Source organism: Haplochromis burtoni, unplaced genomic scaffold, assembly GCF_018398535.1.
Source record: "Haplochromis burtoni strain Fernald_Lab_line unplaced genomic scaffold, NCSU_Asbu1 Contig_59, whole genome shotgun sequence".
Taxonomy (NCBI): Eukaryota; Metazoa; Chordata; class Actinopteri; order Cichliformes; family Cichlidae; genus Haplochromis; species Haplochromis burtoni.
The window spans coordinates 26,375-48,824 of record NW_024582420.1 but is presented as its reverse complement, the minus strand read 5'-3'; the positions used below and the strand labels follow the sequence as shown (position 1 = coordinate 48,824).

The following is a 22,450-nucleotide window of genomic DNA, read 5'->3' as shown; positions in this document are numbered from 1 at the left end:
ACACACACACACACACACACACACACACACACACACACACACACACACACCTTTTTCTCTCATAATCTCCAGAGTGAGGCCACAACCAGAAGTCTGTTAATGGACTCCTTTTTTGCCACCAAGCAGACACCCTTATTTTACAAATGGCTGAACCAATTTTCTGCCTAATTACTCAGCATGTAATGCATGTACCAGCAGTTTTCTTCATTCCATTAACCTCCCCAGGTTGGCTCACAAAGTTGTCTTCAGTCTGCCTCTGGTTCACAGCGTTTTTACCATTAGTGGCACTTATTAATAAACAATGAAAAATGGCCAGAAAGTGTGGATACTCTGTCTGGATTCTGACTTAATTTTGATACAAACCGAATGATAATCTTTGATTACACAATTTGCAAACATTACATTAAGCTGAACATATCTAAACTCCAGTCTACAAAAAAGCTGAAAAAAGGATGACATCACTATCTATGTTAAAATGACTCTGTGTGGGAAATGAGTCACCAACATTGTTACTTTGTTTACTTTTATCTTTGTTTGCACCTGAAATGTAGTTAAGGTATATACAGTAAATACAGTGTTTCTTTTTTGCCAAGAATCCAGACTGGCTTGTAATTTTTTAAAGTGCTGGTGAGCAATAGTTCTCCAGACATACTGAAAGTCTCTTATCTCTTTGGACACTCGCTGCTTTTTTACTCATTTTCAATTCATTCCTTGTACCTGAGCATTTCCAGAGTAATGTTTGGAAATTATTGTTGTTTCAAATTGACACTATAGGTGCATCTAATAATAGTAGGTTTAATGGTCAGAGGGTCATAGGTCAAGTTCTCTGCAGATCTTGTGAATGCAATAACTCAAGAACAAGATGATGTAATATTTTCAAATTGATGCTATAGGTCAGGGGTGGGGAACTCCAGGCCTCGAGGGCCGTTGTCCTGCAGGTTTTAGATGTGTCCGTGATCCAACAAAGCTGATTCAAATGCCTACATTACCTCCTCAACATGTCTTGAAGTTCGACAGAGGGCTGGTAATGAACTGATCAGGTGTGTTGACCCAGGATGTTACTTGCATCCGGCCCTTGAGACCTGGAGTTCCCCAGCCCTGCTATAGGTGTATGTATTAGGAGCTTGAGGGATAGGCCACTTAACACTGACCTATGAGTCATTCAAGGAAAAAGTCACCTGACTCAAGAGATGAACCATGGTTGTCTACATATAACAGAAAACTTAGCAAAGAACCAATCTTAGATTTTTTCTTAACTACTTTTGTTATTCTGTCACAAAAACTCATTATTTGTTCTCATTTTTACCCTTCAGCTGTAAAACACTGATGCATCATTGTCATCACCCGACTGGGCAGGCTGGTGGGTGAGAAGAAGGAAACAGGTTTTTTAAATTTATACCATGGGTCCATCTACTAAAAGTCTCAGACAAGTTTGAATTTCAGTGACCTCAAGACCAAGGTCAGAGGTCAACTTTTCTGAAAATTTTCTGAATGCAATAACTCAAGAGGAAGATAAACTAGGATTTTTATACTTAGACAACATGTGCATTGACTAGAAGGCCAAGAGGTTAGCAGTGGCAGCTGCCAGTATCTTTTTATTTTATTGAATCTTTGAAGAATGTCAACGTTAACACAGTTTGAAAGGCATAACAATGTATTTTTGCAAAGACTGTTAGTTGAAAACTTGGCATTTCCTGGCACTTCCTCAAAACCCTTTAATAGAAAACTACAGCAGGTCAATAATATCTGAAAGTCCTTAAGAAATATGAAAAATAAAATCCGGCACAGACCTGACACGTGACCATAGAGATGCATCTGGCCCTTCGGTTGATTCATCTACTGTTAACTGAAGCCTCAGCAGAAATCCAGTAAAAGCATACCCGGATTTTAAAAAAAACACACACAGAATGAAACATTATCAATCATGGATTTACCTTTCCAGAGTCCAGACCTCAACAGTACTGAACATTTTGAACAGAACAAAAGACAGCCAGCATCCAAAGTAGAGCTTTCAATGTCCTTCCAGATGCCCAAAGAGCTACTCCTGAAGACTACTTAAAGAAATTACAAGAAAGTTCAGGCTGTGTTGAAGAATAAAGATGGTCATACCAAATATTCATTTTCAAGCTTTTTAGAATCATAAAATCTAAGATTTCTTATTATAGACTGTATTCCTATATATTTGTCAGTAAACTCGTCCACCTATTCCCCATTTTTCTGGACAATTTGTAGAACTGTAACTGGCAATAAAAATTTTGCAGAGGTAACCAGGTGTCTGCTTTAAACCTGTTATACTGTTCTGCAGAGATGATTTTCATATATAGTTGCAGCTTTTTTATGTGTGAGGTGTGAACAATACCAATCCAGAAGAGTCGCAGTGTGTGAATTCATTATCTCATTGTCTTTGAACTAGGTTTACCTGCACCCAAATATCAATAAAGTATTATCTTGTGTAAGTGACTTGTAAAGTGTGTAAATAAAGTGCAACATTTCAGAAAAATGAAATCCTGTGATGACATTTTTAAAGAGCAGTCTTCTTCTTGGGTAGTTTTTGCAAAGAGGATCTAAATTGTTCTTTTTGCTGAATACAAGTGCTTGATTGTCAATTGAGTCCGAATCTGTGGAGCCTTGAAAGTTTGAACATGTGGGGATCTGAATACTAAAATGGAAGAAAAAAAGAAGAAAAAAAGATCTAAATCAAGGAAAGAGCAAAAATTGCTCTTAAAACGAGTGATAGAAAAGAACATAATGGCATAATGTTGGTTTTCAAATAGAATTTTTTTGTAAACCAAAAGGCAGATTATGTGGGATCACAGAGAGAAGCCAAATGGCAAAAAAGAAAAAATAGTCATGCTTCATGTTGATAATGAAAACTAATTTACCTTCATTTAGCATTTTCATTCAGATCTTTAACTGTTGTGTTAATGTGTCTTACATGTGCAGGTGTCAGGGATACATCAAAGCTCGGATGAAATCTGAGGAGAAGAGGAGGACACGCTTTCACAGTGGACATGGTGGGTGTCTGTGTGTGTCTGTATTTAATGTGGGATTTCACACAGGTAAGATGAGTGCGACAACATTTGTTGTAATTCCCAGGACTTTAGTTTTGCAAGAAGTTATACAAAGCGTGGTCACTGTTTGCCTTAGAGCAACAATTCTTATGCATTATGCATTTTTTATATTGTCATGAGCAGAATTTATGGACTCTCTTATTTTCTGTTGAATGAAACTCAGTTATTACAGTTCAATTCTTTGTAATTCCTGTTATGGCTCAAAAACAAAATAAGACCAAAAGGATGCATTTAAAGACACTGGTTCATTACAGTCCATCCACGTGCTGGTAGATAGGGTGGATTGATTTGGATTTGGAGCTTGTTCAAACCTACATTAGGCGAATGTTAGTGTGCAATGAAAAAAGATCAAAGCCAAATAGCCTTTTAAAAGAACTGATTAAGGCAAAAAAATGAAAACTGCAAGTAATCTTAAAAAGCAATGTTATTTTTAAATTTATATTCAGGTAACCAATAACTACAAATCCAGGTATACACATATGTGGACTTTAAAATATATTTTTAAAACTCTAATGTCAGTCAGTAATCCAGAAAGCAGAAGATTAACCTGCAGCGCCAATGTTCCTTGTTTTTGTTGTTTTAATACTTTGAGTAAACACACACATTGCATCGTCTTACAAAATACAAAAAGAAATCCCTCTGTCTCGCTCACCATTGAGCATGCTATTGGTGAGATTTTGACTCTTAAAAATCCATTTCAAGTCCCCTCTCACTATGTTTGGGCTTTTGTCACACAGATTGGGCCTATTTTCTGTGCTAAATCACTCACAGTTTGCCAGAAACCCACTATTGGTTTTTTGACAAAACTTGCTGTTCCAGTTAATAATTACAGTGGTGCTACAATTACAGATAAAAACAGGGTTATAGATTGCCCCATAGGGAGGACGTATTATTGTGCCCTGTGTTTTACTTAGGCAATTCAGTGAGAGCTCTTGTAGGATCCGATTTGAGGCCTGCAGGGAAACAAGTTTGGCTCTCGACACAAATCTAACAATTTTACCTGTGTGTGTTTGATTGGGGCTTTTTTTTATTGATCGAGAAGAGCATTAAAGACTGTGAGGAAAATATTGTAACATGCTGACATACCATTTTCTTGTCCTTTGGACACAAGGCCCATCTCTAAGTGTGCACTGCTACTGTTTGTGTGCAGGTAACTAATCTGGTTCTTCTCTATAGTGCAGCAGGTAAATGAAATTACAGGGAAATTGTTTACAGGTGATATGAGAACTAAAATTGGTACATATACTCTTTTATGATCACTTACTTACTGTGGTTAATACTGCGTGTTTGTTCTGAATCCTCTGAAGCATCCATCTAGGTTTGCATGTTAATGTTGAAAATGCATTTATGGATGGAGCTCATGCCGTACTTTGAGTGTTAGGTGAGAGTAATAAAGCACTCTAATAATTGCAGTCAGTTTACCATAGACTAAACTGGGAAAGGATAAAACACTAATGAACTTACAACAGTCAGATTAGTTACAGGACTTACTCAGTACAACACCGCTGTGGTGCCGCCAGTCACCTCACAGCATGAGGGTTCCAGGCCTGAACCAGTCCAAGGACATGCTTGTCAGGTTATCGGGTGATTCTAAAGTGTCTGCTGGTGTGGCGGTACATGATTATCTCTCTGTGTTAGCCGGTGAAAAAATAAGCTGTTAAAAACGTTGATGACAGAGTGCGCCAGTGTGAGAGAGCTGAGCCAAGGGTAAAGAAGCCTTCATGCACTGAATTCATAAAATTCACTCATTGGCACCAGATGAATCTAGTTGTATGTATGAGTAAAAGGGTAATCCGTCAAGCTGGACAGCACTGTTACTGGACCACTGGAGCAGCATGTAACATATTATGTGTATCTGCAGTTATCTTGTTTTACTTCAAACAAACCAGCTCTGAGGAAGTTTTCAAGTAACACATCTGACTTGTTAAAATAATTCAAAATTAAGTGTAAAACTTCCAAAATTGATCAGTTATATGACATTCTGTAGTGAAAAATGTTGTTTCATAAAATGCAAAGGATGACCAAATTGGAACATTTTGAAAATTTAAGTGGCTAATGGGATTTTTGCAGAGGAACAAACACTCATATTTTGGTGCTTGTGTCCACATTTGATAATTATTTCAGTCATCTGCTGTGCTAATACTGCTCTCTGAGTCTTTTCCTTGATGGTGCTGGAAGTTGGACAGAGATTTTTTTCAGCAGCTTATTTAAGAATGAGTCTAATTTTACTTTATGCCAAACAGTAACAATGGCCTTGCTGATACATATGTACTTTTATGAGTCATTTCTTTCTATCCAGTAGAATGAAATCTATATGAGTTGCACCAGTTTTTTCTGTGCTATTTGTTCTTTGCTCGTGTGTGCTTGGGAGCCATCACCCAGGTGGGGGGATGCCACCGGGCTCAACAAACTGGTAGAAAAGGGTTGTTCTATTATAGAGCTGAGCTTAGACACTCTGGAGACAGAGGTGGGTAGACGAAGCCTTCAAGCTTCCACAACACAAGCTGACGCAGCTATAAAGTACATTTAGTCCCAAGCTCATCTGCTTGAGGTGTACCACGGACAACTTCCAGTTATCATTCGTGCCAGTCATAATGCACACCACTGCAGCAGCATCCCCAGCCTCAGCCAGAGAGGAAGATGCAGAATTCTAACTGTCTGCAATGTCTTTTTATACTGCTCTGGGGATTTTTTTTTTCCAGCTCTTTCTTTCTCTTTTTCTGCCCCCTTTTCCATCCCTTGACAAAATAACAGAAAAACCTCACAATATAAGAGAAGCAAATAGTCGACCAATTATGGACTAACACAGTTGAATAAAGAATCACCTTCTCTTGCACAGTCTGGCTTCAGTATAACAGAATATCCTGCAGGCTTAGAGAAGCCGGATAATGACTTTATGCTTGCAAATGCTTCAGGTTTTGAATAGATTAAGAAAATATGCACTGTGGTTGATAAAACTAATATCTGTTTGGGAAGAAAGTTTTCTCATGCAAGTCATGCAGGACGAGAATTTCATAATCAAATAACCTATCATTCAACGTCTCACTCTGAGACAAAGTTAAGAGATCTTTTATACCCTCCTGGACCTGATTAGATAATGTTAGATATGAGAATTTCCATACCTTATGTGTAAAAATCAATCATTCACTCAATCAATAAAAATTATCATTTTTTTCCCTGGGCAGAATTCATCTTTAGTTCAGTTTGTGTTTAAAAACCCTTTCACAATCTCTTCTGAGCACATGTGTTTAACACTGTTCTCTCTGTCTGGTTGTGTGTCCTTGTTGTGGAGAAATGTGTAAGAACTTTATCTACTTGTACTCATGTATCAAAGCAGTTCAACCTCATTTCTAACTTTTATGTGCTACTCCACAATATACATAAAATAATACATTATATTGTCTGTTTCTCTTCTAGTCCCATTTTCTGGAATAAAGACCTATGTGGATCCAGATACATATGAAGACCCCACTCAGGCTGTGGAGGAATTTGCCAAAGAGATAAACCCCTCTTACATATGCATCGAGAGGGTGATAGGCGCAGGTAAAACAACTAATACAAATCAGTAAGTCGTGATAATTCATTGGATGAAACGGATGAAATCGGACTTCAACCTGGGTGTTTTTTCCAAGAAAGTGATACATGGGCATTTGCAAAACTTGCCAGTAATGTTTGTCTGCTATATAAAAAGAAATGCTGAAGCATATTAGTATTGGACCTTAGAGATGCTAACACTGCAGGCTTTGAATAATGGAGTTTGATGGTTCATTAATTTGAACAGATTGTGTCGGCTTATAAACCCCTGAGTAATTATGAAGGTGCCCCCTTCTCAGGGGTTTCTGTAATATGAGCTCCATCTGGTGGAACCCATGTGCAGTTGCATGGTTTTAAATATGTCAGACAACTAACTGTGCAGTAGGCCTAGTGGTGATGAATTTCATATATCTCCTCCAGTGATTAGGCTGCATGTCTATCTGAGTCATGTTCATTTTTATTTCGTCTGTCGTTTTCACTTTAGAGTAAGGATTCAGGAACAATACCCAGCATTTAATCTGTTTTCTAGTTTTTACTTTGAATATGTTTTATTATGTAAGTGAAAGGAAATCTACTGTGTTTTGTAGGTGAATTTGGAGAAGTCTGCAGTGGCCGTTTGCGTGTACCAGGCAGGATGGACATCTCTGTGGCAATAAAGACCCTTAAGGGTGGTTATATGGACCAACAGAGACGAGACTTTTTGCGTGAGGCCTCGATCATGGGGCAGTTTAACAACCCCAACATCATCAGGCTGGAGGGAGTGGTCACTAAGAGTAAGCTCTTTACACAACCTGACTTCCATTTCTTGTTTTTTTTTGGGGGGGGGGGGGTTTGCATTTTTGCAGTTGGGTCTCTTTTCTTTGAGCTGTCAAATCAAGTCCTTCTCCTTTTCCTCAGGCAGACCAATAATGATTGTGGTGGAGTACATGGAAAATGGAGCACTGGACTCTTTCCTCCGGGTAAGGGGAATGCATGTTCACACTGGTATGGTGCATTCCTGAAGATTGTCTTCTTCACACGCTGTTTGTACCCTCTCTGTCTTAATACCACCTCAGGCACGTGATGGTCAGTTCACAGTGCTCCAGCTGGTTGGCATGCTGCGGGGCATCGCAGTTGGTATGACCTATCTTTCAGAAATGGGTTATGTTCACCGAGACCTAGCTGCTCGCAACATCTTGGTTGATGAAAGCTTGGTGTGTAAGGTCTCCGATTTTGGCATGTCCAGAGTTCTTGAAGATGACACCGAAGCAGCCTACACAGCTACAGTGAGTGCAGCTCCTGGAAGATTTTACAGCATCAATAATGATACTGAAGTCTGAATATTGCCCTAACAAGAGGATCCTGTGTTTCTATTTTGCGTTAGGGAGGAAAGATACCAATACGCTGGACAGCACCAGAGGCAATTGCTTATGGAAAGTTTTCCTCAGCTAGTGATGTATGGAGCTATGGCATTGTCATGTGGGAAGTGATGTCATATGGAGAGAGGCCCTACTGGGAGATGTCCAATCAAGACGTAAGTTGCTTTTCGCTCTAAACTCCTCAGTATAGTCAACACTTCATTCAATTTCTTGCAATTCTGTCTCTTGTATGAGGAGTGTAACTCTTTAAACAAATGAATGAATCGTTGTTTTATTTGAGATTCAACAGTATGTTTACTGACATTCATCTCAGGTCATTTTATCTATTGAAGAAGGCTATCGTCTACCAGCACCAATGGGCTGTCCTGTGACGCTGCATCAGCTCATGCTACACTGCTGGCAAAAGGAATACAGCCAGCGCCCACACTTCAGTGATGTGCTGTCGTTCCTCGACAAACTCATAATTAATCCCAGTGGGCTGCTGAATCTAGCCAATGATGTTCAGAGGTAAGTATCGGATAACGCAGAGACTGTTTCCATTGTTTATATACAGTATATACAGACACTAAGATAGTGTAGAATCTGGAAAATATGGAGCTGTTCTGCACTGAAAATAACGCAAATTCATTTTTCCTGGTCTTGAGTACAGTTACGACTATAGCATGTTGCTTTACATAAAAAACATCGAGAAAAGTACATGCAATCATGATGGCATATATGACTATGCATGCATTTAAAAAACATACACAAAAGTATGAGGACACATATAACCACGGTTAAAAGCATTTCAGCATAAACATTCAGGATGCAGAATGGGTGCATTTAATGACACAGAAAGGAATGTCTAAGAATTATAGCTACCTAATTACACTACTAAAATTATGAGGTTTGACATGTATTGCATATTACTGTAGCGTCCCAGTGCATCACATCATAAACCAATAAAAATGTTGAACCTGAAGGAAACTATCAGAAAAGAATAGGTAGGTAAAGGTATAATTTTGATTGACTGGTAATTCTTATGCATCTAAACTGTTTATTCAAAGAATATTTCCTGTGTTTTTCTCTTTGCCATATCAGTTTCGCTGACTCCCCAGACGACATGCCAGATTACCCTCTTTTCATCTCTATCGGCGACTGGCTCGACTCCATCAAAATGAGCCAGTATAAGAACAACTTTCTTGCAGCAGGATACACGACGCTGGATTCTATTTCAATCATGAGCATAGAGTGAGCAGAGCCAAATTATACAGAGAGCAGTTACACTATCAAAACGTACACTAAAAGGAAACTAAGTTGCATAAAGCAAGCAGGAAATATTGACACTGTAAAAAACACGATTCAACTATTGAGTTTTGTCCAGTGCTGTGCAGCTGTTTTTTAAATATCCTATTTTTTATGCTGTGTGTGCCTGCTGGTTTAACCACAGCACGGTCAAGAAACTTGAACTGCAATACTGTGCTAAAAGTCTTAAATTTGCTAGGAAAACAGGAAATCGGTATAGGGAATTATTGGAATATGTAGTATGTAAAGTTTTAAAAAAAACCTTGGAAGTCATATTGGTATGACTACCTTACCTATTCTTCAACACAACCTGAACTCTCTTAGGTAAGCTTACTTGTAAGTTCTTTAAGTAGTCTTCAGGAACAGTTTTCCAGGTTTTTTAAGGACTTTCAAAGCTCGTCTTTAGATTTTGGCTGCCTTTTGTTCTGTTCTCTATAAAGACGATCCCACACTGCTTCAATAATGTTAAAGTCTGGTCTCTGGGGAGGCCAATCCATCCATTATGTGTTTTTCTTTCCAGGAATGCTTTTACTTCATTGGCAGTGTGATTGGAATCATTGCCATGCGGAAAATGAAACTGTTGTCAATCGGATATTTTCTGGATGGCATTTTCTGTTTTCATGATTTCATTTGAAAACATCCCCAACACCACTGACTGAAATGCACCCAGAAACCATGACACAGGTTCCACCGTGTTTTACACAGGGTTGTACACACTTACTGTTGTGTCTCTCTGACCTCCTTCATAGATACTGATGCTGGTTTGACCAAAAACTTCAAATGTGGATTCATCACTCAATCAGACCTACTGACACTGATACCTCAGGCTTTTCTCCTCCTTTCCCTTTGTTAAGAATGCTTCTTGACAGGCATCCTCAATTGAGACCACTTCTTTGCTTGTCTTTGCTGAATTTCTTTTTGCTGATTCTTAAGAAATTTACTTTCAGATAGTGTTCATCTACTGTGTAGAGGTTTTTTTTAAGCCCTTTACTTCTTCTTTTGTACTCCACTTATCCAATTTCCTCTAATTTGTTAAGAACACACTGCATATTATGCAAAGATATGCCAGGTTTTCAGCTAATAGCACTTTGGGAATTATCTTTTTGGTACAAAATAAGCTCATGTTTGACAAACTGTGTTGTCATTGACAATTTTTAGACTGAACTAAAGAAACTGTAACAAATTATTTGTTTTTGCAACATACAGGTAGTAACACAACACTAATTCAGGTGTTTTTTTATGTTTGTACAATTTCTCAGTGTAAACCACCTTAAAAAATAAAGGACTTCACTGAAAATGAGTGATAAAGCGGCCAGTCCAAAGACGAGCTTTGGAGAACTATTGCTCAAGACCACTTTAAAAATTACAATGACGTTTGCCTCCTTTGATGTAAATTATTAAGAAATGTTGTCTCAAGACTTTTACACAGTACTGTATGCCAAGTTTAATTCACATATGCTGACTGTGTAACATAAACTACAACACTGCCACTATTGTGCTTTCACGTTAAATGTGGTCATTGTTAACACCGTCAACTTTTTGCTTGTTACAGTTTTGTGTTTTCCTTGTTGTAGAAAGTAGGTTTGCTGTTCTTATCTCTTCTCTCCTCTTTCTTCAGTGACATCAGACGTATTGGAGTCTGTTTGATTGGCCATCAGAGGAGAATCATAAGCAGCATACAGTCCCTTCGCCTGCAGCTTCACCACATTCAGCAGAGTGGCTTTCAAGTGTGAGCCCATTGCACAGAGTCAGACTGTGTGTACAAACTGAGCTGGAAACAAGTTCCTTGGCATCGTCATTCAACTAATTGCACAAAACACCAGACTCTTAGGTGTAGCAGGTACCACATGCTGCTCGTATGAGAGCGGTCTGCTGCTAGACCACATGTGGTCTAGTTAGCACACACATCATCATCTGGATCATTATCAATACAGCCTCCACAACAACCAACCTCTGGCGTTGGCCAAATGCGGTCTCTTTATTATCTCAGCAAATACTAGCATTCACTTGAATTTAGGACTTATTTTCTCTAGTGTCTATTCAAGTGTTCACCAATACCTCTTCTCTTTCCAAGTGACAATCCAATGGTTTGTATTGACTTTGAATGGTCTAAAGTTTCTTACCTCATGACCAGAGAAGATGAGGACAGGAGAAATCATTTGGTGATGTGTGGTACAGTGTGTGACTTTAATAACTACCTTTCCAGCTGGTTTATGAAACACTTCACTTAAAAGAATAAAGATTGACCGGATGGTAAAATACAATCATGTTTTTTGAACTGAAGACCGCTGAATGTCAAAAGATTTTATAGAAATGTATGTTCTCTCTTCATGATGATGCAGTATGTCTTGTACAAAAAGTCTTGTGAAAATTGTATGTTTTATCCAGTATGTTGGTTCCTGAATAAACAACCCTATTTTAATACTTAGTTTTCTCTCAGACTTTAACCACCCCTGGCCTCAATCGCTACATACGCCACACATTTCATTAGGTACACTTTGCCAGTACAGGATTACACCTTAAGTCAACAAGGTGTTGGAAACATTTTGATATATGGAATAGAAGTTTTCTGAATAGCTGATGCAAAACAGGATGCTATTTACATCAATTTGGACTCTATCATGTTGCAACAGAAATCAAGACTAATCAATCCAGGTAACATCTATAAAAACTTTCTGCTTTTGGTGAACTGTAGCCTCCGTTTTCTGCTCTCAGCTGACAGGAGTAACAAAAGGTATGGTCTTGTGCTGCTGTAGCCCATCTGTTTCAAAGTTTTGATGTTTTGTGTGTTCAGAAATGCTCATCTACATACCTTGGTTGCAATGATTGGTTATCTGAGTTACTATTGCCTTCCCAGCTGGTCAAAACAGTGTGCCCATTCTCTTCTGGCATCAAGAAGGCATTTCAGCCCGAAGAACTGGCTGGATCACTGGGTGTTTTCCGTATTATTGACGGTTCTTTGTAAACTCTAGAGATGACTGGGCAGGAAAATCAACAGTTTCTGAAATACACAGGCCAGCATGTCTGGCACCAAAAACCATGCCAAATCATGCTTCACTTAAATCATCTTTTTTCCTGATGCTCAGTGTGAACCTCAGCAGGTCTTATTCACCTGTACTGAGTTCCTGCTCTGTGATTAGCTGAGAAGATATTTGCCTTAACAAGCAGGTGAACAGGTAGTATACCTAATGAAGTGGCAAGGGAGCACAATTCAGGCCACACACACACACACACACACACACACAAACACACACACACACACACACACACACAGCACACACAGAGAGAGATCTCAATAGATGCCATCTCTCACTCAAAAACAAGTTATCTTAATTGTCACTCAGAAGACTGACACATTTTCTGTGTCACTGTCAGGTGAGTTTGTCACATGGGTGTTTATCGAAGGTGCTAGGTGAAAGCCATGTCTGGCCAAAGTAGGTGTTCAGTATGTACACATTTTTAGATTCTGTGAGAAATGTTGTTTTTTTATGGCTTACAGTCATTATTTTATATCAGAACTGTCTATAGGGATTTGCACTTAACAGTGAAAATATGTAGTTACACAATATTTTGGACAGTGAAGGTTACCATAAAAGTAGTTTGGTTCTCAGCATGTTAGTAATGTCTTGCCTATAAGACATCAGTAGATTAATTAAGACAAACAACAGACTATTGCTTCACTTTTAAAAATGTTTCTTGTTTATGATAATTTCAGATTAATTGTTTCATGGTTGTATTTACTTTGATTGTGTTTTTGGTGTGTTTCCTTGCGTTCCCTTATTCTAGATAATAGAATAACTTGTTTTGGAAAGTGGATACTGTCAGTAAAGATCAGTATGAACATGAGCAGGGGTGTCAAACATCTTTTTAATCGGGGTCACATACAGCCCACTTTGATCTTTAAGTGGGCTGGCCCAATGAAACTCCCCTTTCTGTCCATGTAAAGACAGTCAACTAAACATTTAAACCCTGAAATATTTAAACAGAAGAAAAAGAAGTACATTTCCAGCAGTATTAGTTTTCTTTACATGATAAATGTGTAAAAATACAGAAAAAGCTCATTCCCCAGACCGTTCTGTATTTACAATAGCCATAATGTATAATATATTTAAAAAATCAAGGTATTTTTAATCATTTGATATTTATTTATTTTTTTGTCTTTTTGGAATTTTATCGATTACTTCACTACTTTAGTGTAGTGTGAATGGCAGTGGGGGAGGTCCATATCAATAGAGAAAGCTGTAAAACATATATACAGTAAAATACAGTTCAAAAATCTTCACATTTTCCAAAGCCTTCCAGTGGGCCTGATTTCAGTCTTTGCCGGGGTGAATCTGCCTTCTAGGCCTTATGTTTGACACACCTTGCGTGCCTAAAACCTGGCTGCTAAAGGTATCAGATTGGAAGTAAGTTTTGTTCTGCCCTGTAGGGGTCAGACTAGAGTCAATTCGGTGGTCTCCCAGCAACACAGTGTAAATAACTCAGTGGGTTTTTTCAGCAGGTCATGGAGCTTAAGAGGCAAGCAGAGAAATGAATGCAAAAACGATTTAATATTAAGTGAAGTGAAGTAAAGGGAAGGGAAGGGCGACTCGAACGTAGGCACTCAAGCGAAAATTACAGGTAAAGTACATCTTCAATATACACTTTAGCACAGGATAATACAAGCTAACCATAGCTAAAGCATCACTAGCTGTCGTGGTAACGCAACGATGAACTATATTGCCTTGATGGCTGAGACTGTTCATTTAAATATCGAGTACCTCACTAGGCTTTAAAAGCCTACCGCGTTACGAGGGCTCGCTGATGTAAAGCTTGTGGAAAGAGGTTGGCTAAGGGTAACTAGCTTCAGTAACAACAAGAGATTAACGAAGTAGCAGTAGCGACTGATAATTATATTCTAGAGCCCACTAAGCACGTTAGCTGAGGCTAACGATAACAAGGTTAAATGTTGTTGGGTTTGGCGAGGCATAAACACAAACGCTATTTCTTGGCGTTATGCCGTCCTGCTGTTATTGCAGCAACTTGAGTGTGAATGCTAATTATGCAGCAGAAATGTGAACTTGTTCAGTTTTCGCTGTCCCTTTGGTGATCTCAGAGCTAACGATGAGTACTGTAACTATGCTAGCAATGAAATATGAAACGTTTCCCACACAGGACACGTTCCCATTCCCATAAAGTCTAGATTACTCATTATTTTTGTGGAAGTGGCTTAATATTATCGAACAACAACAGATAACATTATGTCGCACAGCCCAGTTACCGTGTGATTACATTCGGGGTCACCAGGTTAAAGTATAACATTTAAAAATGTAGTTCCTAGGACTGACTTGTTTCTGATAGCCATTGCATGTGATTAGCAACAGGTGGGTGATCAGTGGGTGACCACAGCTTCTTTAGAGTTACAGGTCCTCATGTTGTGAATTTTCCAGGACACGTGAAGTACCCTGTATAATCTCCAGCACTTGCTGTAAAGTATTACTGTATTCTAAATCTTTCTGTGTTTATGTTATGTTACTTGAAGGTCATAAAGACAGCTGATGGTTGCTGAGTAGCCAATGGGGTTGTTTGACAAGTTGGCGGGATGGCTGGGCTTAAAGAAGGAGGTGAACGTGCTGTGTCTCGGTCTGGACAACAGTGGAAAAACCACCATCATCAACAGACTGAAGCCCTCGAATGTAAGTCTTTCTAATACAAGAGATGTTGCATCACTCATCTTTATGTTGATAACGCTGATGAGAAAGGTGAAGGTGGGGTGTAAGGGGTGGAGATGGATGTCAGGGGTGATTTATGACAGAAGGATACCAGCAATAGTAAAACGAAAGGTTTAGAAGATGGTAAATGGTAAATGGCCTGTATTTGTATAGCGCTTTACTAGTCCCTAAGGACCCCAAAGCGCTTTACACAACCAGTCATCCACCCATTCACACACACATTCACACACTGGTAGTCAGACTTGCTATGATATATGGTTTGGAGACGGGGGGTACTGACAAAAAGACAGGAGGCACAGCTAAAGATGGGTTAGGGTTAGGGTGACTACATCAGAGGGACAGTACAGGTCAAGCGGTTCGGAGACAAAGTTAGGAAGGCAAGTCTGACATGCTTTGGACTTGTGCAGAAGAGGGATAGTGGATATACTGGAAAGAGGATGTTGAATGTGGAGTTGCCAGGCAGGAGGAAAAGTGAAACACCACAGAGAAGATTTGTAGATGTAGTGAAGGGGAGTGTTCAGGGGGTTGGTATGACAGAGGAGGATGTCAAGGATAGGGTGAGATGTAGCCAATACAATGAGAAAAAGACAGTACTGTAGAGGGAATGTTGCTACTACTAAATACTGTGTTTTCCCCACCTGAAGCTGCTAATGAGAACATGGTGCCCTTCTTTTTCAGGCCCAGGTACAAGATATTGTCCCAACAATTGGCTTCAGCATAGAGAAGTTCAAGACATCCAGGTAGCTGCTGTGGTTTAATATTGAATTGAAACCCATTAATAAAGTATTGTCATCCTTTACATTATTGAACATCTGTTACAGATTAATATATTTTGTTGCTTGTCTCGTTATTTACATAAACTTCATACACATGTGATTTTCTTCTCTTCTTCTAGTCTTTCTTTCACAGTGTTTGACATGTCAGGTCAAGGCAGATACAGAAACCTTTGGGAACATTACTACAAGTGAGTGTGATCCCAAAACAGCCTTTGCAAGATTTTTGTTTTGATATACGTTAATTAATATTTCTCATCTCTTCCCAGGGAAGGCCAGGCTATCATATTTGTCATTGATAGCGCAGACAAACTGAGGATGGTAGTGGCCAAAGAAGAACTGGACACATTACTAAATCATCCTGGTAAGGATTTTTTTTTAGCCACTTGTTCACATATTTATTTTGTGTAAAATTAAATCAGGTTTAAAGGTTTCTTTTTTTTAATTGACTTTTTAAATTTAGTTTCAAAATATTGTTCATTTATTTGAAGCTAATAACATTTCTAATTAACAGCGCAACTCTGAAACTTTAATCTCTCTCTCCTTGCAGATATTAAACACCGGAGGATCCCCATTCTGTTCTTTGCTAATAAGATGGATATGAGGGATGCTCTGACTTCAGTTAAGGTCTCACAGCTGCTGTGTTTGGAGAACATCAAAGACAAACCCTGGCACATCTGGTATGAGCTTTTACTTTTATGTCATTGCCATTGAAGCAGTGTAGTTATTATAGACACAACAGCTACACTGCAGTCTGATGTGAGCATACCAGCATCATTCGCGGTTTTCCTGATGCATCACATTATACGAAAGTCAATTTCAAGGGCAGAACAAGTTTTATTACACAGCCTGCAAGTTTGTTTTTTTGTTATTGTCTGGTGTACGATCATATTGGACTAAGATGCCCAAACTGTACTGATCACTTCCTCTCGGCGGAAGTCCAGGATATTAATACTGGCACATTGACATTGTATGACTGGAAATAGTTCTGATGAACATCTATTTTTCAGTTCAGTTTTATTTATACAGCACTAAATCACAACAACACTCGCCTCAAGGCGCTTTGTATTGTAAGGTAAAACCTACAATAATACGTACAGAGAAAAACCCAACAATCAGATGACCTCCTATCAGCAAGCACTTTGGCGACAGTGGGAAGGAAAAACTCCCCTTTAACAGGAAGTAACCAGTTAGGATGATGGGAGGAAGACAGGATAAATCTGCCATCTGCCACAAGATGTCATATTAACCCAGCAAAAATATTTCTATCTCTTCACTGTTACACTAGAACATTTACTTCAGTGACCTGAGACTAAATGACCCTATTGATTGACACAAGCTCGTTAACACTTGACAATGAAAATGAATATTTTTTTATCCTTCACCAGAACAAAAAATATACGGAGCCTTCTGCGATTTTATTTCTTTTTTTTATCCTGGTTGCAGATAAGATATATTATATATCTTATTATGTGTCTTATCTTCATATATTATGAATTATACAGTGTCACTTGGTGCACATTGTTAAATCTAAACATGGAAGAAAGAAATTAATTCCATGTTCTGTGCATGATTTTTGTGGAAAGGTCATTATATCTTTATTTGGGCAAGTGACACCACACACAGCTAAGCATACTAAGAGTATCCCATGTTAAATCACAAGACTGACAAAAAAAACCCTAAATAGAGATTTGTTACACAGTGGTTAATGGATTTCTTTCGATTTGCCTTTGCACCCTCAGTATTAAGGATGTGGATTTGGCAAAGCGGTCACTTGAAGGTTTTCTGCTTTGTGCTTTTATCAGTGTGTATTTTGATGTTTTTCAGTGCCACCAATGCTCTGACAGGAGACGGTTTACAGGAGGGAGTCGACTGGTTACAAGGTATAGTAGGAATGACTATACATGAAAATGGGGAAAGTGGACATCCACTAGTGAGTTCATCTCACAGTGTAGTTCACTGTTAACCATTAGAGTACATATTACATATTAAATGACTTTCAAGATTTATACAGTTAGTTTTTTTTGTTTTTTTTTAACAAGCGTATTTTTCTGTCTATAAGGCGCACTTAAAATCCTTTAATTTTCTCAAAAACCAACAGTACAGTACAGTACTGAAGTCGGGAGCATTGCGGAGTAATCTGGTTCCGAACTCAGTGTTGCTGCTTTACCAGGTGTAACAATTAAGTTTAACATCCAGGCATCCATGAAAACAGAATTTATTAAATTTAACGGAGTTAGAAGTTAGCAGGAAGTTAGCTCGCTAGTTTCCACCTAAATATGATATAGCATGTTCTGACTGAGAGATTTCTGAAAAAAATTAAACGTACAGCTCTGCTATCACTTCCAACATAAATGAAGACAGAAAACTAAACAGCAGTGACGTTTGTAGGGTTACTGAAGTTGGGCTAGCTGGTATATAATGATGTGCTACGTGATCGCTAGCGACACAGCTATGTTAGCATAAACACAGTGAAGCTGGAGGATGAATGCTAACTTTTTCCACTTGATAAAAGTTAACAAGAATGTTCCTGATGGTTAGAGACAAATGCAGTCGCATGGCAGAATGCTGTAAACGGACCGAACTTCAGTCAGGAGAACAACTGAGATAATCCATCCACAATATAAAGTCGGTTATTAATATACTGCAACAACATGGGAATAGAGCATGTTGTTGCAGTATATTAATAATACAGGCCGTACGGAAGTGGAGGAAGCAAGAAGAATGAGTTGAGTAAAGTTTGACTTATCAGACTGTTTTGTTTCACTTAATGCATCTTATAATCTGGTGCACCTTATGGTCTGAAAAATATGGTAACCCCATAATTCAGCCACGTGTAAAACTACGCTTAGCAGGAGTAACTTGAAGTAAACCTTTTCTTTATGACTTTATCGGCCTTTCACGTGAAGGAGGAAATTCCAGTCCACTTTTGGTTCACTCTTCTTTACAGTGTTGTTTTGGTTCATTGAGGTTTGCTTGCATTTTATGCACAGCTCTCTTAAGGTCCCAATAGATTCTTTTCTTTTTCAGCCGTTCTGTTGTAGATTTGCTGCTGTGCTTGGGATTATTGTCTTGCTGCATGATGCAATTTCAGCCAAGCTTTAGTTTTTGTACAGATGGTTTCCTCTGTAAACTTTGATATAGAGAGGAGTTCATGGTCAACTCAGTGACTGCCAGGTGCCAAGGTATCGTAGCTGCAAAACCAGCTTAAATCATCATCACCGTGCTTGAAAGTTGGTATGAGGTTTTTGTGCTAATATGCTGTGTTTTGGTTTTCAGCAAACATTGCACTGTGCATTATTGCCAAACACCTCCATTCTGGACTGATATGTCCAAAGGACATTGTTCCAGAAGTTTGCAATTTTCTATTTAGACAGAATAGGCTTTTTCCTGGGAACCCTTCTAAGGAATCCATACTTGTTCAGTCTTTTTCAAATTTTACTGTTGAACTTTAACATTTAGTATACTAAGGCCCGTAGCATCTGAGATGTAACTCTGACCTTTGTGTGAATTTACTGGGAGATCCACTGCTGTTAACGCACAACAACTGCCAAAAACTTCTGTGTTTATAGTGGTGCTCGCACTTGCTGATCATCAATTAATCAAGTGTATTTGATAGCAGCACCAGGCTGCCTCTTATCCTCTTAATTCTAACGGAAGCAGTAAGGGTGCACTTAAGCTACGTTCACACTGCAGGCGAAGGCACATCAAATCTGACTTTTTTGACCCTATGCGACCCATATCCAATCATGGTATGACAGTGTGAACGGCACAAATCCGATATTTTCAAATCCGATCTGGGTCACTTTTGTATGTAGTACTGAATTCGATACATATCTGATGTTTCAGAAAGCGACTGCTGTTTGAACGGTCATGTCGCATTAAATTCGTCTTTTACATCACTGACACAAGACAGACGCCAATTATCAGCTCCAGAGAAGACAGCGCAAACACTTCCTGGCCATCCAGTGTAGATGTCAGTGAAACTGTTGGGAAGACAACGTTGGAGAAACGTGAACATTTTATTTGTACTGTATAATCTGCAGATTCTTACAGAAATCTGCAACTATCCTTTGAAGCACCGCTCCTCTCTAAAACAGCAATAAGGATAATTATTAGGCCATATGTAAATAACAAAATAACCTTATAATTTAAAGCAAAATTGGGAAACATAAAGTCCAAAACAGTCAAACAATACTGTTTGGTCTGGGTCTAAACAGAGCGCGTTTTGTGTGACGTCTTCTTTAGCGCATGCGGGCCGCTTTGAGGGTTCACACTAGAGCGCGTTTACTGTCACATTTTATTTGTAGTGTGAAGAAGCAGACAAAAAAAAAGGATTTGATCAAAAAATCGGAATTGAGCATTAAGACCTGCAGTGTGAACGTAGCCTTAGTTCTTCACATGACTGCATACAGTCCTACGAAAACTGTCTTATTCACACGACTAGTTGATAATCTTATTTTTTCATGCCTTTTTTGGAAAATTTTCAAATATCTTTTTGTTCAGCATATCAGAATGGTCATGTGTTTTATGTCATTGAGCAAAGCACAGTGTGTTCTGCATCATCATATTATTTTTCTTTTTTTTAACATTTAATGCTCTCGCTAAAATCCTGCCATAGATCAAATTATGCAGTGAGTACTAAATGCTGTGTTGTCTTATTGTTTTGCTGTCTAGTAGATTTTATTCAAAATTAGTTCTACCTTACTGGTTTACTGTCAGTGTGCCTTGGTTAGTGGAGAAAAGGATTATTTGGGTGTAACAGTGAACCATGCCTAGATGTGTACCCTTTCCTATATCCTTAATAATGATGTCAGATTCATAAAGGAATGCTCTGCTCTGACGGTTATCGCTTAATTATCGAGTCGTCAGTTTAACGTGGAGTCAGAACGTTCATAGAATCAATGTTACTGCAGCATATGCCATTTTCTCCACAGACGACTTGGTCAGTATTCTGGTTTCCTGCATCATAAGTGATAGCAGTGCATTAATGAAACCTGTGCTGTATATTCCTTCTTAACCATACTTCTCACTTTTTTCCAGATCAAATCAAAACAATGCGAACATGAGGGCGTGAAGGGGCATCGGCCAGAAGTCGCAGTCTAGTCTTTTATTTGTACCAAAATTCAATGTTCAGAATGGGTTTTTGTCTTTTTTTTCATTAATGTATTTTTGTCAGTCGAAAAAACTTGGTATCAGTAAAAAAAATGTAAAGAATGAATTGTGAGGAAAAGGTCAGTGAGAAATCTGTGACTGAAGACATGGCAAAGTGCTCATGTTTAAAATTCCTCATGGACGTTTTGAAAGGAAAAATAATATTTAAAACTCTCACTGAAGAAGTCTGTTTCCATTTATATCATCCCTTATTGTGTCCTTTTCCCCACTGACTCACGATTCATTTCCACTGCGCCATTACAGCAGGAGATAAATGCTGTGCTCTGAAATTTTATGGACGCTTTTTGAGAGCCTCCATATATCACACAAATTTCTAAAAGTCAAACAATTTTGGGAAATAAGTGAAAGATTTTTTTTCCCACCTCTGACATATGCCAAATGCTCTCTTATTTTCAACTTTTTGTGTTTCTCAGGGCCACTGAGGATACATTTCAATCTATTGCTCTCATATATATCTTCAGCATAGGCAAATCTTCTGCTGTTTGTGTCGTTAATACCAAATATTTTCACGTATTCCAGTGCGTCGCCTTTTTTCAAGTTTGCATAGAGGGCCATTTCACTGCCGCATTAAAAGAAAACAGCAACAGCTGTTACCTTATTGCAGCTAACATCACATGCAGCTCTGCTTTGTGTTTGATAACCATTGTTCCAGTTGTAGTCGAAGTGACAAAATTGTAAAATAAGTCGTGTGTATTTTTGTTCATGGGTAACAGTAACTGTAGGGTCTAGAGATCAGTTACCGAGCTGTAAAATGATTTTCATACACGATTGTAATGCTAGCCTGTAATGTTTGTTTGAAAGTATTTTAACGTTTTCCTTTTTTTGCCTTATTTCATTGCTGAAAGGAAAATGTATCAAACATTGTGCTTCTTAGAATTGACTGATGGTACTTGGGATCAGAAGGCATCTGCTCAGTCTGCACCAAGTCAAGAACGCAAGCCTTTTGTCCTGTGCTTTAGCTGGCTGAAAGCTTGCATTAAAAACAAGTACAGATCTGACTGTGTGGTTGCATTTTTTGGGGTGTGTGGGTGTGTTTGTCAGGATCCATCCCCTAATTGAGCTTTAAATTAAAAATGAATCATTTTCAGTGTTTTGGGTGCTTTCAGGGTACAAATCCCAAATATTGTTTTGTTCACTGCACAGTCTGGAGTTCTGCTTTTCCTCTATAAATTGTAATTATACAGGTGTTATGTACTGCAGAAAATATTCTTTGCATTATCCAATGAAAGAAATGAAAGGAATTGTAAGCTTTCTGTGGTTGACAATATCAAACAGCTGTGAATGTGAATGCAAATTTAATCCTGTGAGTTGTAAATAAATAACAGAAAACATCACAGACAGATTTGATATGAGGCAAGTAGAACAGACCTCATTTGATCAATTTATCTTACAGAAAAGGACAGCAAGCTGAAACAAGCTTGTTGACATCAGGAGCTTAATAATCTATGACCAGTGATGTTTTTCACTGCACAGAGTATGTGTAACTTTCAGCCCACTTAGTCTCCGCAGACACTGAGTACTGGTTCATATTAGCTGTAAGGACA

At 38.5% G+C, this 22,450-nt stretch overlaps 2 protein-coding genes across 4 annotated transcripts in view; both read left to right on the top strand.

Moving 5' to 3' along the window:
* The window catches only part of LOC102312860 (ephrin type-A receptor 6), a 75,550-nt gene extending 63,130 nt beyond the window's left edge, over positions 1-12,420 (top strand). For both annotated transcript variants that reach the window (XM_005937164.3, XM_042220998.1), the window contains 9 exons: positions 2,944-3,014; positions 6,489-6,614; positions 7,193-7,378; positions 7,503-7,564; positions 7,661-7,870; positions 7,969-8,118; positions 8,277-8,470; positions 9,044-9,193; positions 10,866-12,420. In XM_005937164.3, the coding sequence (XP_005937226.1) occupies positions 2,944-3,014; positions 6,489-6,614; positions 7,193-7,378; positions 7,503-7,564; positions 7,661-7,870; positions 7,969-8,118; positions 8,277-8,470; positions 9,044-9,193; positions 10,866-10,980 (1,264 nt within the window). In that variant the 3' untranslated portion in view covers positions 10,981-12,420. The remainder of the gene's footprint in view (positions 1-2,943; positions 3,015-6,488; positions 6,615-7,192; positions 7,379-7,502; positions 7,565-7,660; positions 7,871-7,968; positions 8,119-8,276; positions 8,471-9,043; positions 9,194-10,865) is intronic.
* Positions 12,421-13,672: 1,252 nt separating this feature from the next.
* arl6 (ADP-ribosylation factor-like 6) lies at positions 13,673-21,904 on the top strand. 2 transcript variants are annotated; one of them, XM_042220996.1, is made up of 8 exons: positions 13,673-13,867; positions 14,769-14,922; positions 15,637-15,698; positions 15,854-15,922; positions 16,001-16,095; positions 16,282-16,411; positions 17,559-17,614; positions 20,775-21,904. In XM_042220996.1, exons 2-8 carry the CDS (start codon positions 14,803-14,805, stop codon positions 20,798-20,800), a joined length of 558 nt encoding a protein of 185 aa, XP_042076930.1. In that variant the 5' UTR covers positions 13,673-13,867; positions 14,769-14,802; the 3' UTR covers positions 20,801-21,904. The 2 variants fall into 2 exon arrangements, with proteins under 2 accessions (XP_042076930.1, XP_042076931.1); XM_042220997.1 differs by lacking the exon at positions 13,673-13,867 and adding an exon at positions 13,929-14,082.
* Positions 21,905-22,450: the final 546 nt, after the last annotated feature.